Below are 19,078 nucleotides of genomic sequence, written 5' to 3' on the forward strand. Positions count from 1 at the left end.
TTGATAACGAGTGTTTAGCCGTTTCGGCGTGATGTCGATGTGAAACTTAAGCCCCGCCTAATTGTTGCACGTGCAAACCTGCGGCCCCGCCCACAAACACTGTAGCAGATTCGTTGTGCTCAGTTGGATATTATTGGAAGTGTGAGGGAAAGTTAGTGTTATTTTCTCTACCCAAAGATGAAACTGTGAAGAGTCAGTGGTTGAGGTTTATTTTTGCAAAAATACCTCAGCATTATAGCCCAGCCTTGTGCTGTTCCAGTCATTTTTCTGACGAGCGCTTCTGAAATCTACATGCTTACAATGAGGGATTCAATGGCCATTTGTTAAAGGAAGGATCAGAAAAGACTATTGCTGTATGGGACTTTGTCAGAGCCCGACAGGAACTTTATCAGTACACAGCTCATGGATCAGTTTCTTCCTCCAGTTCACAAGTGTAAGTAAATGCGATTAAAATGGTTGCCTCCTTGTTATCTCTAACTTGCAAATTATGTATTTAATGGTGTTTTGTTACCTGTAACCACTTGCATCTGGTTAACTCTTTATATTCTCATATCGCATCTAATGTCACGTTGAAACGCGATGTGTGCTGCTTTGTTTACAGATTTAAATGAATGTGTGTCATGGTTAGGAGTAGAGCAATATGCTGGTGTTAAACTGCACTGCTTTAATGCACTCCTGCATTGGGCTCACATACATACCTGCAAATATTTGTCCCTGAAAATCCGGGAGACCGGGGGGGTTAGGTTCAGTACTGTGTACTGTGGTGTTAGTCACTACTATGAAGTGTGTTTCGGGCAGCTGATGGGATAGGATCCTAAACCAATGTTGGCGACCCAGGGTGTTTCATAGACCATACCAAAATGATGAGGACCGGGGGTGGGGGGTGGGGTTGAAATTACAGGAGTTTTCCGGGATAAATAACAAAATGGGAGGGTGGCGGGAGATGGGTCTGAAATATGGGAGTCCCAGGAAAAACATGAGTGTTGGCAGGTATGCTCACACATAAACTATGCACTCTGACTACTTCAATAATGTTGATAAGCAGTGGTGGGAATTTCACTCTGTCTCGCACTGAACGCTGTCGACCAATCGCAACAGGCTGTCATCGGTCTAATCGGCGCAGATTAGCTTCGCGCTGAGGTGGGGTTTGGAAACAAATGAGTCTCTGAACGAATCATATGGGAGTCGCTGGGGTAATTAGGTCAAAATAAATGCATATTATAAGGCAACGAAAGTGTTTTTTGACCTTGCATGCATATCAGCTTGTTGGTGGAGACCCTTAAAACCAAAATATGACCCTTTTTTAATGTATAATATGGGCTCTTTAAAAAACGAATGGTTCAACATAAAAAAAAATGTTTAACCATTAAAAAAATGTTCAAAAATTCATTGCTAAATAAAATGCTAAATGTACATTCATTAAAAAAACGTACTTTCAAGAGCGCAACTTTCCTGCGATGCTGTTATTCATGTTTCTGCATCCCCATAATGGCGTGTAATATTGTGCTCATACAAATTATGAAAATGTATTAGCATAAATGATGTCTTTTGTGACACCTCGATATAAACTATAGAGCAAAATATGAAACAAACTTTATTTTTTGTCCAGGATATATAAATACATACTGCACCGCCCTTCTTCACATGACTTGAACTCACTCCATGCCCTGAGCAGTCTGTCTGGCGATATCTATCAGCTGAAACATCTGGAAGTTGGTCTCCAGCACGTGGAGGTGTTTATAGAGACTGCTGCCCTCACACCACTGCGTTACAATGGCAAGACTGCCTTTTGTCATGTAGCCCATGAACAACAGAATGTTGACATGTCTGGTTTTTCTGTGGGCAAAAAAAAAACAAAAACACAAAGAACACAAAAAGCTGATGAATCAAATTTGAGTTATGACTAATGAGGTGCAATAAGAGTGAGTGGTATTCTAAAAACGTCACACTTGTGCACTGTTCAAATGTACTACCCTTTTGTTAAGTTGGGGATGAAAACATCTGTAACATAAACATTAAACTTCTGTAAAAATGCATCAGATAATTTTTTTTTTTCAAATACTTTAGCATTAATCTGTTAATCAACCTCAGTCCTGATCAAAACTACTAAATTGTTTTGAAAAATTACAGGATTTTAACTCTTTAATTGCAAAGTTCACAAATAATGTCACTGATTTGGGGAAAAAACACACAAAATGACCGATTTTTAATATAAACAGTAATTGTAGACTGGATTTTTTTGACCTTTTATCACAGTCTTGGACATGTAAAGGATTAATAAAAAGATTGGCTTTGATGCATTGTTAGATTTTCATTTTTTCTCCCTAAATTACTGTTGGTGGTTGTTTTTGCCTCATTGACTTCCATTATAACCACATTTAATGGCGCACACAATCACAGTCTTTGTTTTAATTTACTTCATGTAGTTCTGAGAGCTGAGATGCATATTTTAATTTTCTCAGACACTTCAAGGTAAGTGCATACAGGTCACTCTCACACTCTCAGACTCTCACAGACATACACACACTTTAATTTGCTGTTATACTCCATATTAAATCTAAAGGGCTTATGGTGCCAACCGATGATTAACAGTAAAAATGACCAATTTTACCTCAAATTAAGATTCAAAATCACCACAGAGTGGATAAAAACATTACCAACGGCACATAAGGGATAACTTATGGTACTGGTATGGCCTATGAGGCCATTGCAATATATCAATGCTATACATGTGAATAAAGTGACAGGCATGTTTCCTGGAATTTAATGCTCACACTATGTTGAGGGTCAATGAAAACCATAGATTAAACTGTAATTTTACTGGGAATTAACACATGATCTGAGCATAGCTAGTGTGCACAATAATCATATTTACTGTACAGTCTGCATTAACAGTTATACACTGCAAAAATGCTTTTACTTAGTATGTTTTGTCTTGTTTCTAGTCCAAAAATCTAAAAATTCTAGACAAGCAAAAAATATTGTCTTGTTTTAAGAACTAATATGCTAAAATGAAGTGAGTTTTTCAATGAAGTCAGTTTTCCAGTGGGCAAAGCTAAAAAATTCATATATTTTTTTAGATTTTTGGACTGGAAACAAGACAAAAAATGTACCAATATGTACCATCATACAGGTGGATGCTTCACTCTGGTGAGATGAGGAGAGACCCCCTCATTTGACTGTAAAATTATGTAAGTACACACTGTATTACCAAAAGAACTATACAACTACAGTCATTCATTTGACATATAAACATATGTTTTCAATCTAGCTGGCTTTAAAATTAAATTTACAAAAACACAGTCTCATAACTTTGACATTTAAACTAAGAAATGCACTTAGGCAGTTATCCTAATAATTTGATATCTTTTCTCTATTCAATCCATTTTTTCTTCTCTCTGTTTTCTGGAACCGCAATATAAACGTTTCTTCTGTTCTTCAACAAATATATATATATATATATATATATATATATATATATATATATATATATATATATATATATATATATATATAAATCATCAGACTCAAAACATTATAGGTTGTCTTAGAATATTAGAAGATACAACAGTCAGACCTTTTCACACTATTAAGCCTAGTGAATTACGTTAAGTTATGTTGATATCATCTGAATCTTTGACTTATATAATAATATATTATATAAGTTATATACATTAAAAAAAGATGAAAAAATACATCAAAATAAGATCATTAACAAAAACATTATATCAGCATTAAATTAAATATACTCTTTATTTATCGCAATTACTGTAAAACGACAGTAAAACGAGTGTGCCTCACACAGGTGAGTGGGCTTGACAAACCACCTGTTGAAAACACACTCTTTCATCTATCTGATACTTTAGCTGACCAGTTTTTATGCACATTTGCAACAAAAGAGCATAGAATCATCAAGAGGCGACACTTCAGTGCTATTTGAAAAAGCACGGCAGCCATTTTGGAATGAAAATTCTGTCTGAAAAGTCTGTAAAATAAACTACTTAAAGTGCTGATGATTGTGATCGTAAATGTTGTATTGTCGTCTTTCAGATTGTATCTCAGCTTTAATGCGCTTTTTAAATAAATAAATAAAAAACAAAGCAGCTGCTTGCCATCGCGACAGCAATAAGATCCAATAGACGGCCGATCGCTTTCACTCCAAAATGGCAGAATCGCGGGGCTGTTGCTGGGCGCTGCTGTTACAATGGAACGTTCTATTGAGTGTCGCCTCTTGGTCATTCTAAACTCTTTGTTTCCACTCTTACAATTATTTCATATCTCTTAAAAAACAACAACAAAACTGTGCATTTATGAAGTGTGCTTCACACAGGTGAGTGGGTATACAAACCACCTGTAGAAACACTCTTTTCTCTCTATATATATTAAAAAAACACTCCCCGTCCTAACTCTAACACTTCATTCTCTGAGCACCAACAGTTCCTTTGTAATATAACACTTCATGTGTGTGTTGCCTCTTCTTGTTGAATCGCTGAATGCCTCTTCAATTGTAAGTTGCTTTAGACAAGCGTCTGCTAAATGACTAAATGAATATGTCATGTGACTGCACATTAAAATGAAACCACTGTCATTCAAAAGCCCCCAACACATCTTTCAAATCACGTTACAAACAACTGCACTGATGTATTAATAATCAATAAGAAATTCTCACCTTAGAACAGCCACCTCATTGCGGAAAGCCTGAAACTGCTCCGGTGTTGGGTTGGTGACTTTTAATACCTTCACAGCCACATCGCCTACAGCATGTTAAAGACAATGGTGTCTCATAATGTGTCTCCATGAAGGACTGATAGAAGCATTAAACCGATGCTTACCGTGCCATTTCCCTTTGTGTACGGTTCCAAAGGAGCCTGACCCAATCCTGCTCAGCAGCACGACCTCATTAGCTTCGATCTCCCAGTAATAACTCGAGTCCCGTTTATCCCTCGGCCGCTAGAAAACAATAACTGATGTTAAGACACACAAGAAAGGGCGCTAAAACAAAATCATATTTCTTACTCAATATACTTGTTAAGATTAACATTTAGCAGTGAGATTCCTTTTAAAAGTGATCAGGTTTTCATAATCACTGTAATAAATAATGCATATGTAAATATTATTGAAGTATTTGCTCATTTAACAATGATTAAATAAAGCTGTTTATATAATAAAGCTGTTATAGTTGATAGTTGTAGCTGGTGTCTAGAACAGGGTTCATACACATTTTTACGACTAGAATTCCATAACTTTTCCAAGACTTTTTCCAGAACTTTCAAGTTAATTTTCATGACCAATTGATTCATGTAATGTCTATGTATACATGTTAAATAATAAGAAAAACAATGCAAGAAAAATTCAAAGGGGGGCTAATAATTCTGACTTCAACTGTGTGTGTGTGTGTGTGTATATATTCATTCAATATATATTCATTCATTCATTTTCTTTTCAGCTTAGCCCCATTATTAATCCGGGGTCGCCACAGCGGAATGAACCGCCAACTTATCCAGCACGTTTTTTTTACGCAGTGGATGCTCTTCCAGCCGCAACCCATTTCTGGGAATATATATATATATATATATATAAAAGAAAATGTGTAACAGTTTTTATTAAAATTAGAAAGGGCTTTTTTTAAAATAAACAAGGTTATAATAATGAATATGCTAATTTGTGCATGAAATCAATTGTTTTCAAGTAGCATCATATAAGAATGTTCTAAGTCATAATAAAGATCTACAGAGTTTCCTACAAGACTACTTGACTATTACTGAACTGAAAGAAGACAGAGCGCTATAAGTCTTACGATTTTAACTTTCTCCTGAGGATTTACAGCTGATGCTGGTATGTGTGCGCTGGCCTGGTTCCAGCCAGTAGGGCTCTGATTTGGAGAACTGCCAGCTGCAGACAGATGGATTAAAAAGAAAATTTACCTGCTCCATATTCATGCTCTAAATTAAACTACAGCAACAACATTCCTTATTGGATTCCCATGAATCTGTTTTGATGTTTTATGCTTACCTGAGCTGTGAACCCGTATGGCATCCTAGATTAAAAGCAAACAAGAACAAAAATTAAAATCAACAAAAGAGACAGCGCACAACTGCTTTCAGTCATTCAAATCTCAGACACACTCCAAGACAGAGGCTGCGTTCAAAATCACATGCTTATATAGTATGTTAAAAACAGTATGCAAGCTGAGTAATGTGTCCGAATTCAAGAATAGGTGTGAAGTGACGCAACTGACGCAGGTCATGTGATAATGTCAAATGTCAAAAATTCCATTCACAGTACTTGCATTTATATTATATAGAGCATACTTTTCTAACGGTCGTGAAGTAAATTCAGATTTAGGAGTAGTAGGTGATTTCAGACACAGTCAGAGTGCCCTATCATACACCAGGCGCAATGCGGCGCAAGGCGCGACGCAAGTGTTGTTTGCTAGTTTCAGCGCAGCGCAAGAGTTGTTTTGACGTTTTGCGCCACGCTGTTTAAATAGCAAATGTATTTGACCTCATATGTGCGCCCCCCATAGGCGTTCTGATCTAAAAAAGAAGGTGTGTTGAGGCGCATTGCTGGCGCGTTGCTGTTTTGAGGAACTTAAATAGACGGTTCAATAGACCAGATCAAAGCAGGTCTATTGTCCAGCGCAGAGCACGTTAGTTGTGCAGCTCGCTTACACATTGCTTAATACACACAGGATGTACAGCAATACGCAAATATCTTTACAAATGAAAAAGAATTGAAGGATTAAAATATTACAAAAAATATTATTTTCTAGCCTACATAAATATAAAAACCACACCTTCATGCCTTCTTCTTGGGGGGCACAGCATGTGTATTTGGATATAACTCAGTTTTTTGAACACACTTGGTTATTATTGTTTATTTATTCGTTTGCTGGAAATCAGAACTGAATTTAGAAACAGTTTTGAAACAAATCTTTGCACTTAACAAACTAAATGAATTATGTGGGCTAATGGATATCTGTGCGTACAACACGTTTCCTTATCCATGAGAGTGAAAGTGAAAGTAAAGAATAAGGAGGCTCATCTCTCATTCTCATGCTGTAGATGCTCTGTTTATCTGTTTTCTCGCTAGTGAAGCATTCAGTTTTTCCATTTGCAAACTCCGCCATGTAAATAGCAAATGCGCTATGGTGCGGCGCAACTGGCTCTTAAAGGGAATGGGAGATGAGACTCTGATTGGTTTATTCTTAAAACACACCCATAACTTATTAAGAGAATAAGCTCAACCCTGTTAGACCATGTGCCACAGCGCAGAGTGGATTTTTCCGTCCTCAAAATAGCAAAAGTGGATTCTGACACGCCCTTAATGCGTTTGCGCCCTGCGCTTTGGACTTTGCGCATGGATCATCAAAATAGAGCCTAGAAGCTTTTTGCTCAGCACTTTTTACATTATTTCTAGTTGTGTTGGTGATGCTATGATACGCACCGATTGTACACAATTAGACATTACAAATTTTCTCCTTCATGTTTTTCTAATGTTCTTGACAAACAAACAATGTTAACACAGTGACCTTTTTACATACAACGCGATAAGATTCCAGTGATAAGCAATTTTTCTGTCTGTACCAAAAGTGATGGTGACAGATGTACATGACATGTACATGACAGAAACATTTAAATACCAGCCACTGCACTCCCAATGAAATGGTAGAGACTTTTAATTGAATTAACACATATTAAACATTAACATTATTAATAGGCTACTGAGTGACTGATGTTGTTGGTTTGCAGTCACAATCAAAGTTCTGACTTTCATTTTCAAACTGTCTGCTTGTTATTTTATTTCCAAGATCTGAGGTGAACTATCTGCTGTTGCTTTCAGTATATGGAAATAAATGTCATGTAAAATGATGTTCAAACTCACATTGTTAGCATTTAACACTGTAAAAAGAACATAATCTGTACCTGAGGTCATCATTGTCACAGTAGTTTCATCTGTTGTCTGCTGCTACATCGCGGAAATAGAAAGCATTTCTAAAATAGAAATTTTGCGCGGAACCATCACAGATAGTTCAAACAAAAACTCCTTTTAACATGGAAATGATCCCTTTTATTGAGTGTTATTGCATGTTGTAAGTGCCAAATTTAAAGTATCGAATTCAGTATCAATCAGTAGTGAAATCATAAAAACGTAAATTTCCTGCTAACTTTTGATCGCTGTTGAATGCATTCTTAAACACTGCAGAATGGCCATTATTTTCACAAGCTCAACATAAATGACTGTGATTGGCCGTGAAGGTCATCAGTTCACCATTCTTTACCAAGCGCAAACACAGATACAGAAACACTGGATAATTTCAAAGCTAACATATGAGCAATCCGTTGATGCATCGACTGATCTTCACAGCTTTGAAATCCTCCAGTGTCCCTGTATCTGTGTTTGCACTCGGTGAACAGCAGTGAATTGATGACCTTCACGAACAACTGCAATAATGTGAGCATGTGAACACAATAGCCAATCAGCGGTGTTTAAGAACATGCTCACCAGCACTCAAATGTTAGCAGGAAATGGATGTTTTTAAAATTTCAGTACAAACTGATACCGAAATTCCAGTATCATGACCACACTACTGCCTCTTGCTCTCACAGTGTCATTAGCTACTCTCAGATGCTGTCTAATCAGGGGTGTGGAAGCCTGAAACTGGGTCAGCTAGATTTTAAGTAATGTTAGGGTATCATGAGGGGAAGGTATTATTAGTTAGGGTTTTATCGACATTGTGTGGGGAAAAATATTATTTTTATATTAGTTTGCATGGGAGACTGGAGATGGTTGTAAAAATTTGATAACTTTAATAACATACATCGAACCTTCAATAAATATAAATAAACAAAACATAAATAATTAAATATCATAACTGAGAAGGACGGAGGTAGCACTAGTCCATTTACATAAACAGGACCCGCAAGGACAAATGGTGTAAAGATCCAATTCATAGTGTAAACTCATTTAATATTCATTGATATTTAACCTTGTTTGCTGTTTCAGGACTAAATCTTTCATTTGCCTTCAAATTTAAAGACTTAAACATTGAAATTACTAAATAAATTATACAAGTGCTACAAAAAACTTCGACCCAATCTCCCCAAAAACTTTTAAATGAATATCAATCAATCAATCAATCAATCAATCAATCAATCAATCAATCAATCAATCAATCAATCAATCAATCAATCAATCAATCAATCAATCAATCAATCAATCAATCAATCAATCAATCACTCAATTGTATTAGGGTTGTAAACATTAACATGTAAACACATTCAATTAATCTAAAAAGATAAAGGTGTTAATTTTTCTTTAATGCAATTAATTGTTTGGCAAGGTTTGACCCAGCTTCTTGCCGTTATCATAGCCATATCATAGCGATGAATAATATAATAATATAAGATAAAGCAGTGTTTCCCAACCCTGTTCCTGAAGGTGCACCAACAGTACACATTTTCAACCTCTCCCTAATCAAACACACCTTATAACATCAGAAGACTTATAACATCAGAAGAGACTCCAACACATGAAGTTAATGGGTCAGAAAAGGGAGACATCCAAAATATGTACTGTTGGTGTGCCTCCAGGAACAGGGTTGGGAAACACTGAGATAAAGGACCAACACATGACGTGTGTTTATTTTGAAGAACTTCAAGATGGAAGTTTGGATTGAACAAAAAGTGCAAAGTTGTGCAAACTTATAGTAGTGATAAAATGTCATTCCACTGAAGCACAACAATTTTAATATATAATCTTCACAGTGGTAAATCTTTCCAAAACCAAGTTATATCACCAGTCAGGTATTCTGTCTTATATATTAATATATAGACACATTCTACAAATAAAACAAAGCTTAAAAATATATGAATAAAAACTACAATAGTATCTTGAACATATTAAAATGAACCGGTCCAAACAACATCACGCATTTACCCCAGTCAATTTTACTTTCCAAAACTGCTTTCTTCCGCATAATGCTAAATAATATGTGTGAACTTTCCCTTTCAAATATGCAAAATAATTAAGCTTCAGTACTGTGAGAGAAGGCTTCACTCTCATTTTGCGAAGCATGTTTACAGACGAAGTTGAGCGTATAAGTGTACGAAAAGCTGCATTATACGTCAAGCTTTGAGAATTGTTTTGAACAACTTGTATGCACAGGTGGCTGATAAGATACTATAAATCTGCATTTATATAAAAGGTCTTTATTGAGTTTGAACTGGGTTTAAGAATAACACGTTTGGAATAGCTAGAGGATCTGGCAAGCATGTGTCTGCAGAAAGCAGCATATATTTGATAAGAGTTACAAAAGGCTTAAAGGAAGGGTTGTGTGGAAAGCAAATATGGAGATATACGGGCTAAATGTCAAATTTTCCATGACTTTTGGTTGTTGCTAGAAGAAATTAAGGAAGAAAATATTTTAACAAGAATAATATTAATATAATTTATAAACTTATCCATTAATTGTATTTAAATAACGTCTACCACAATCCTCACAGTAATGTAAAAACATTTATCATTCATCATGTCACAAAAAAATTATGCTGTATGCTATCTAGACTTTACCCTGACTTTCTCTTAGTAAAAAGCTGAATTTGACCAATGTAAAAACAAGGTGCCGTTGTGCTTTGCATAATATTAAAATTGTTTAAGATTACATTTAATTTTCATATATATATATATATATATATATATATATATATATATATATATATATATATATATATATATATATATATAGTCATGGTTGCAGGTTTGTGCGCTTTCCGGAGTATCTGTTTTGTCACATGGGTTTGTGTTGTTTGTTTGTCTACGTGTATTTGTTTGGTCACGTGTTATGACGGCACTCAGCTGTTTGATTTGATCACCAGTTGAGGTTCATTATTGTGCCTATATCTGGGCTACGTTTCTATGTTTCCTTGTCAGTTCGTTGTGTTAGCTTATGTGAGTCTGTATGTGATCAGGACTAAGAGGAGTGACTGCTGGACCTCGTTTCGTCTGTCTGTTCCTGGCCCAGTATCCCAGTGTCCTCGCCCTCCTTTTGTAGCCCTGTTGGCTTAATTTGACAGTGTCAAAAAAAACTTTCACTTGCATATTGGATCCTTCTCTGTACCCTTATTTACACGTGACCAAACAAATACACGTGGACAACCGAACAACACAAACCCACGTGACAAAACAGATACTCCGGAAAGCGCACAAACCTGCAACCGTGACATATATATATATATATATATATATATATATATATATATATATATATATATATATATATATATATATATATATATATTATTATAATTTTTTTTCTTATATTTTATATATATATGGATAATTTACCTCAGAAACAGGAGCACTCAGTTTGAAGCTCTTGAAATTTTTATTTTTCACGTTTGCCTTTGTTAAGCGGTACAGCTCGATTACTGCATTTCACTTAATTTACTGCAAGTTGACCAACAGGAAAGAAATAAAATGGCACTAAAAATAGCCTATAGCCATAACAACATCATTATAAAAAATCATAATACAGTACAAAAAATTACATTTGTTAAATGGAATGTAAATTTAAAGTGACAAAAAACAAAAGTCCCTGATATTCCCCAACTTGAAAGAAAATAAATGAAATTCTCTGACTTTTAATATGTCTGGAATAGGCACAACAGAATAGAATTCCATGATATCTCAAAAAAAAAAATGGTTTGGACAGATTTTATGCAAGTGATTAACCTCATGGTCACTGGCTCTAATTTAGATTAATCCACTAACCGATGTTTGAAATATAAATAATCATAATTATTTGTTCAGCTCAATTCATTTAATCCTTATTTCTATAGCAGTTTTTACTATGTAGATTGTGTCAAAGCGGCGACGCAGTGGCACAGTAGGTAGTGCTGTCTCCTCACAGCAAGAACGTCGCTGGTTTAAGCCCCGGCTGGGTCAGTTGGCGTTTCTGTGTGGAGTTTGCATGTTCTCCCTGCGTTCGCGTGGGTTTCCTCCGGGTGCTCCGGTTTCCCCCACAGTCCAAAGACATGCGGTATAGGTGAATTGGGTAGGCTAAATTGTCCGTAGTGTATGAGTGTGAATGAGGGTGTATGGACGTTTCCCAGAGATGGGTTGCAGCTGGAAGGGCATCCGCTGCGTAAAACATGTGCTGGATAAGTTGGCGGTTCATTCCACTGTGGCGACCCCGGATTAATAAAGGGACTAAGTCGAAAAGAAAATGAATGAATTAATTGTGTCAAAGCAGCTTGAAGAAAAGAAGCCATAAATCATTCCAGCAATTCAGGCAGGCAGAAGAGTAGTGCAGAATGCTGGTGTAGTTCTTTAGATTAGTGAATGGGATGCAGTGATTTTATTTGGCACAGCCTCTTACAACACAGCCAGTTTATGGCTCACTCACACCAAATGCATGCCGCTGCTAAACTTCAGCAAACTGCTTTATTCACAGACAACTGCTGTTCTCACGAGTGTAGTAAAGCATATATCTGTAAAGCCATGACCTTATGACTGGACAGCTGCTGCATTCTCTTTTAAAACAGCCATACAGAAGAGAGGAAAAAGACCTACTCTTCTCTTCAGACTAAACTGTAGGTGACACCAGGAGCTTGGAGATGCGTCTAACTACTCGCAGCATGGTACAACAGAAAGAGGGAAATGAAAGAGAGATGAAGGGCGAATCCAACATTTATTCGTTTGTTTTAGAAAGCTTTTGTAATTGAAAATTAAAGCCCTTCTCACACTGTTTGACTTCAGCCAAGAATTGGTCGTCTGAGACAAATTTAGGAAATCGTTATATAAGATTTCTATAATCCTAATCGAAAATTATGTGGTGTTTGATTATTAATTTTGACATGTGCAGTCTCGGTAGCTTAATGGCTGCCGTTATCAGATTTTCCCTGCGATTAAGTTCTGGCAGTATCAGGCTCTGTCCACACAAACATGGGTATTTTTAAAACCGTACATTTTTCTATGCTGTTTTGCTGTTTGTCCACACGAAAACCAATCGGATGACTGAAACCAAAACTTACTAGGTAACCCAACGTAACTAGGGTGAAGGCTCTCTGAAACTCTGTGTACAGTGTGTTCATGTGGACACTACAACCAGAGTTTTGGCCTCAGGACATCAGTGTGCTTGCTGTTTTCTGCTTTCTGATTGGCCAGCATGGTTGGGTTCACATTAAACGTGGAAGACCAATTTTTCATGTTTGCAGCAATTGCACTACATATTCTACATCGTTCGCACCATGGGACAGTAATCAGCCTCTGTACACGTGTGGTTGGATGACCCCAATGGAGGGAAAACAAGTCAAGCCTAGTTCACACTACAGGATTTTAAACATCGGCAGATCGCTGTGCTGTTCACACTGCATGACTTGATTTTGTGTCTTTTAATCGCTGTGGCGTTCACACTACGCGACACTGCGTAAATGATCCATAAGAGGGGGGTGACACACTACAAGATCTGACAACAACTAGTTCCCCAACAGCTCAGTCCAGCTACCAACCACAGCCAATGAAATGTTAAGGGAGGAGTCGTCAGAAAATGCTGAACACTGCTTGTGTGCTGATGACATCATTGACAGCGTTTCAAGCTTTCAAGGAAGCATTTAAAAACATCATCTGTCAGCTGCTGCATCAGCTGATCAATCGCTCATCTGCAAGGTTTGAGTGGATTAATACACAGATTTTAATTTTGGAATTCTTCGAAATTTTCTACTTTGTATTTCTTTCTAACATTGTTATTTTTTAAATTACAAAACAGTAAAGAATTGAGCATTTCTACCTTTAATTGCCATATTGGTCAAAATGACTGCATGCATGTCTGCTACTTTTCGCTGTGACTTTAAATATGCGCACACATTTTTTGCCTAGCAACTTCCTGCTAACAAAAACATAACTTTCTGATAGCAGAAACATAAATTTACTTCAGATATATCTTTCAAAACAGCATATTCTGTGCCGGGAAATAGCTCCTGTTTGAAAGTGAAAACGAAAGCGAGCCCCAGACCAGAACTACATATTTATAGGCTGTATTACCAAAAAAGATCATATTTTTAGGGTAATGGTGTCATCAAATATGATGACAGACATTCAGAGCTTAATTTTAATATCTCAACAGAAGCTTTGAATGTAAATATGATGTAACAATATCACATTTTATATGAGAACGGTCAGAATGAGCAGTATGGTAATTCTAATATTTACAGAATTCTAGTTTCACTGTTAATATAGCCTGCTGTTGTGTCTGTGTTAACGCAGAATGAAGCGAGTGCATCGATGCTCATTCTGGCCAATCACAAATGTTTCCGTTGAGCTCCTGAGCACAGAGGCATTCAGCTTGAGCTGATATGCTCTCTCATTGGCTGCAGCTCGTCACTACATCTGACCACACGTGGGGTCGAGTCGGCGGACTGCTCTGGAATATTCAGCATGCTAGATATTGGATTTCCGTCTGCGAGGTGTCAGCGACGCTTCAGCAAGCCTCTTTGATGCGTTGTTCAGTAGTTCACACATAAAGACTGGCGAGCGCCATGCACCCGCAGATTTCTTCCCGATCACAGCCCGATCTATCGACGAGCTCTTTAACTTCCAAATCGGCCTCAAACCAGGCTTAAAATCGTGTAGTGTAAACTAGGCTTCAAGGAGACCGGTGGCAGAAAAGTAGGTCAAATCAAGAATATTAATAACACCTGTGTCTTTGCAGTAATTGGAAGGGAGAGAAGCTACTTAGGACCTGCCAAAGGGACACAAAAGGAGAGAGACCTGCGAGGAAAGCTAAAGGTCCCAGTGTTATTTTTGGTTTCTGTCTTTCTAAATATAAAAGTGTTTATTTCTCACCTGAGTCTCCAACCTTGCCTTCTTCCTCACTAACATAATTAGAACTTTGTTACACTTTAGAAAAAAACAACTTAATTCCCCATTTAGAGTGAATCTAGTATAAAAGTGTCATTATCTCCACCTGTTGTGCCCTTAACATGCATAGTGTGTTCCCTGCTAAAAAATCCAGCTTAAACCAGCCTAGGCTGGTTGGTTGGTTTTAGCTGGTTGACCAGCCTGGTTTTAGAGGGTTTTTGGCCATTTCCAGGCTGGTTTCCAGCCATTTCCAGCCTGGGCTTAGCTGGTTAGGCTGTAAAATGACCAGCTAAATCCAGCTAAAACCAGCTTGACCAGCCTGGTTTAAGCTGGACATAGCTGGTTTTGGCTGGGCTCTCAGCCTGGCTAGGCTGGTCAAGCTAGTTTTAGCTGGTCATTTTCCAGCCTGACCAGCTAAGACCAGACTGGAAATGGCCAAAACTCCTCTAAAACCAGGCTGGTCGACCAGCTAAAACCAGCCAACCAGCCTAGGCTGGTTTAAGCTGGTTTTTTCAGAAGGGTTTTCATGTGGACGGAGATCTTTTAAAAAACAAAAGTGGGGAAAACTTGTGTGGACATGAAGATTTCAGACATTTTCCTGCAGTGTAATTCAGCTAGAGTCAAACCAAGAACTGATTGGAGCACTGATTCAGAATTTGAACCAGCACTGGAAAGTGTCAAAACAGCTTCGTTCTGGTTTTATGATTGAGGCACACTGTGTTTTTTTTTTACTCCAATATGCAAATGTAAGAGAATTTTGATCATTTTCATTAAGAGTACATTTAGGGTCTCTGTCATGTTAATGTATGAAAAAGAACTGTTACACACATATTGTTTGCTATATGAAATGCAAAAACTTTGAAGCTCAATATCTCAAAATCATTTAGAACGCAGATAGAACCTAATGATTTCAAGGTGACGAATTGTTTAGGATTATTAAAAATCGTACAGTGTGAGCCGGGCTTAAGAGAAATAACAAATATTGGAAGTACAGAATAGAGGAATGTCAAGAAACAAAATTATCTACAAGCCTGAGATAAGGTGAGAGAAAGCTGATTTTAAAGTCATTGTAAAATCAAAATTTACAATGTTTAATTTGATAGTGAAGTGCACGTTGCTATTCTTTAAGTGAACAAACATCAATGAGAGTTAATTTTTTTTAAAAATTGTCAGTTTTCTGATGTCGTTCTCTGATGATGTCAGTTTAACGGCTTCAGCCACAATATTCTTAACCCTCTTACCATTAGTTTGCTATAAGGAGACGATGTGCAAGAAGAAAGCCCCGCCCCCTACTCATTATTCTGTTTCAGTTGGAAGTGCATCAACATACTGACATACCTCAATCTGGCTGCTGTCAACAGGCGCTGTGGTGCTGAGCATGGTGACGTTGGGTGTGGATGTGGACCGCAGTCTCTGTGTCAGAGCCGCTCCAGAGGGAGGGTAAGGGCTGGTGTAATTGGAGACATGAGGGTTTGAATGTCTGTGCACAGAGCTAATGGAAACATGTGACAAATGAATACACATCTCTGACTGCTGTATGTAAACTAGCAATATTAGGCTAAAAGGGTGCTTGGAAATTAAAATATCAAAGATTAGGGGTGGTCTAGTTGAATCATTAAAGAAAAACCTGAACTTGGTTTAAATTTTCATGAGCAAAAATTCTAGTAGATGGTCTTTAAGACAGTCATGTGTCCACTAATACTAATTACTGTTATTTGAGGAGCTTGAGACCAAAACTATTTTTCAGGATATTCCTGTCTTTTACCCAAGAAAAACTCACCTCCATGTGTTTTGAGTGGCTGCTGAATGGGTCGAATGTAAGAGACCACCAGACAACAAACACTTATATATAGCATATTTCTAAAGGTGGCGTTAAATTTTCCCCAGATGTCGGTTAACAGCCAAGAAATCCATAAATGCAAAGAAAACAAATCTAATTGGTTCACAAATTAGGTTATGCATAATAAAATGAAATGACACAGGGAGAAAGTATTGAACACATGAAGAAACGCAGTGAAAGCCCAGACAGCAGCTGAAATCTCTCAGTAGTTATTTAGCAACCCTCAACCGTTCGTCATTGTCAATAAATAAGTTTTAAAAATAATCACACCTGAGCAATGCATGTGACTTTATTCTCTATATGAAAGGCGACTTTAAGCTGCCAGAACTTTTTATATAAAGTATTACATCCATTTCGTTGTTGTTGTTGTTTACACCTTATTGTCCCCAATGGGGAAATTTGTCTTGGACTCTAGGCCCACATTTGCATACACTAAACAGAAACAGACATCAAAAACATAAATCAACACAAACATTTAAAAGTCGAATTGATTTAGGTAAAAAAGATTTCTTAATATATCTGCACTCAGGCAGCCTGTATCGTCGACCAGTAACTCATACTCACAAAACAAACTGTGCGAGGGGTCAGCTAATATTTTAATAGCTTTGTCCTGAACTGATTGCTCATACAGAGATTGTAAGGATTGATATTCCCTTTTCCCTATGATTCTAATGGCTGTCTTTACCAGCCCTCCAAGCTTAGCTTTAGCTTGAACTGTAATGTTTCCATACCACACAGTAAATCCACAGCGTATTCTGCTTTCAATTAAAATAAAAACATAACTTTTTGCTGTACCCCAAAAACTCTCAATCTCCGTAAAAAATGCAGTCGCTGCTGCACACGAGAACAAATACTATCTACTCGCGGAAGAGCTGTAATCAGGCCATAAAAGTTAGGCCCGATAGGGCCTGAGCCCGACAGAATTCAGCCCGAGCCCGACAAGTACATTTTAATTGAGAGCTTTTTAAAAGCCTGAACCCGTTTACAGCCCGACATTTTTCAAATGTGCACATGCACACATCTCTTTTGCCTTCATGAATGAGTCGTTTGTATCAGGGGCGTAGCAGACATTTTAAAAGTGGGCGGGACGGCTGTATGAGATCATATGTTCATATAATTATTAATCACCTGTTTCTAAATGGTTTGTCTCTAAAAGTGAGGGGGACGTATCCCCCCCGTCCCCCCGGTTGTTACGCCCCTGGTTTGTATGTGTTTTAACATAATTTATTCATAACAAACGTAGACTATAGGCCACTTGGAAGTTGGAACAAAGGAATAAAATAAGTCCTCTATAACATTGTAACATCTCAGCACTCTAAATAGGCCTAGGTTAGACCTTAGCCCTTAAATTGGCCAACACACCAATAAAATAAGTCTTTCTTAACCAATTAAATTAAAATAAATTATAAATTATAATCAGTATTTGGCAATAACGAAATTAAGATAAAGGCTCTGTGGGATTTGTTTCGCCACTTCTCTTCACAATCTGGCATTAAGGTGACGGTGAAGCTGAATAATAAAATAATAATACCAACATTAGCCTATATACCCTGTCTACATTATAATTTTATGGTTTAATTAATATTTAGTTATAATTTGAAAATCCTTTACTCACCAAGATTAGGCTACATGTTTTTGTGGTGGAACATTATTGAATCCACTGTAAATGGATTTAGCGCAGTTCTGCGCTCACTGATGGTGTGTCTATCAGCACTGAACACCCTTTCACTGCTGTTGCTACTGGCCGGGATGCATACTGATCTGGCTAATTTTGCAAGTTTTGGGTTGGATTGTTTGTTCATCTTCCACCAGCCAGGAAAATCCATTTTATTTTACATGACAGCGGTTTCAATGTAGCGAGTGACTTCGTCTTCTTCCCTGTCAGCTTGCTGTACATTGCTGTTTAGCACTCTGCCATAATATGCAGTGTATGAGCGACTGCCGAAATACCTTGGCGGCTAGAATGACTGTTCTTTTTGAACTGGTGGCTGGCCTCACCGCAGTCAAAATTCGCTCTTTTTGACTTCTCCGTCATTATTCGTTTCACCTTTGCAGGGATGGATTTTAATGTTGTAACAAACGAATAGATTACTTTCTCACGCTAATCCAAATGCATCCAGTCGGGTCCCGTCGGGTTCTTGCAGACTTGCAGACCCCAGGTAAGCAAACTATCTATGTGAACACCCAGAAATTTATAAGAGTACACTTGTTTAATGCGTTCTGCGTCAATAACCACAGGTGAATGGTTTCCAATTGACTTTGGATCAAAGATAATTTCCCGTTTTGTTGATATCACTAAGAAGATGGTTTGAAAAACACCATTTCACAAACCTTTTAAACCTGCTGCCTTTAATTAGTTAAAATCGAGTAGTACCATTT

At 37.3% G+C, this 19,078-nt stretch overlaps 1 protein-coding gene across 5 annotated transcripts in view; it reads right to left on the reverse strand.

The window, feature by feature from the left end:
- raf1a (Raf-1 proto-oncogene, serine/threonine kinase a) overlaps positions 1–19,078 on the reverse strand; it is a 49,295-nt gene that overhangs the window by 10,365 nt on the left and 19,852 nt on the right. The window contains exons 7-13 of one of the 5 annotated variants that reach the window (XM_056449875.1): positions 16,198–16,351; positions 12,574–12,627; positions 6,013–6,037; positions 5,798–5,892; positions 4,833–4,950; positions 4,670–4,754; positions 1,660–1,836 (exon numbers count right to left, since the gene is read on the reverse strand). In XM_056449875.1, the coding sequence (XP_056305850.1) occupies positions 1,660–1,836; positions 4,670–4,754; positions 4,833–4,950; positions 5,798–5,892; positions 6,013–6,037; positions 12,574–12,627; positions 16,198–16,351 (708 nt within the window). The remainder of the gene's footprint in view (positions 1–1,659; positions 1,837–4,669; positions 4,755–4,832; positions 4,951–5,797; positions 5,893–6,012; positions 6,038–12,573; positions 12,628–16,197; positions 16,352–19,078) is intronic. The other 4 variants (XM_056449876.1, XM_056449879.1, XM_056449877.1 and 1 more) reach the window with 4 other exon arrangements.

Source organism: Danio aesculapii, chromosome 23 (assembly GCF_903798145.1).
Source record: "Danio aesculapii chromosome 23, fDanAes4.1, whole genome shotgun sequence".
Lineage (NCBI taxonomy): Eukaryota > Metazoa > Chordata > Actinopteri > Cypriniformes > Danionidae > Danio > Danio aesculapii.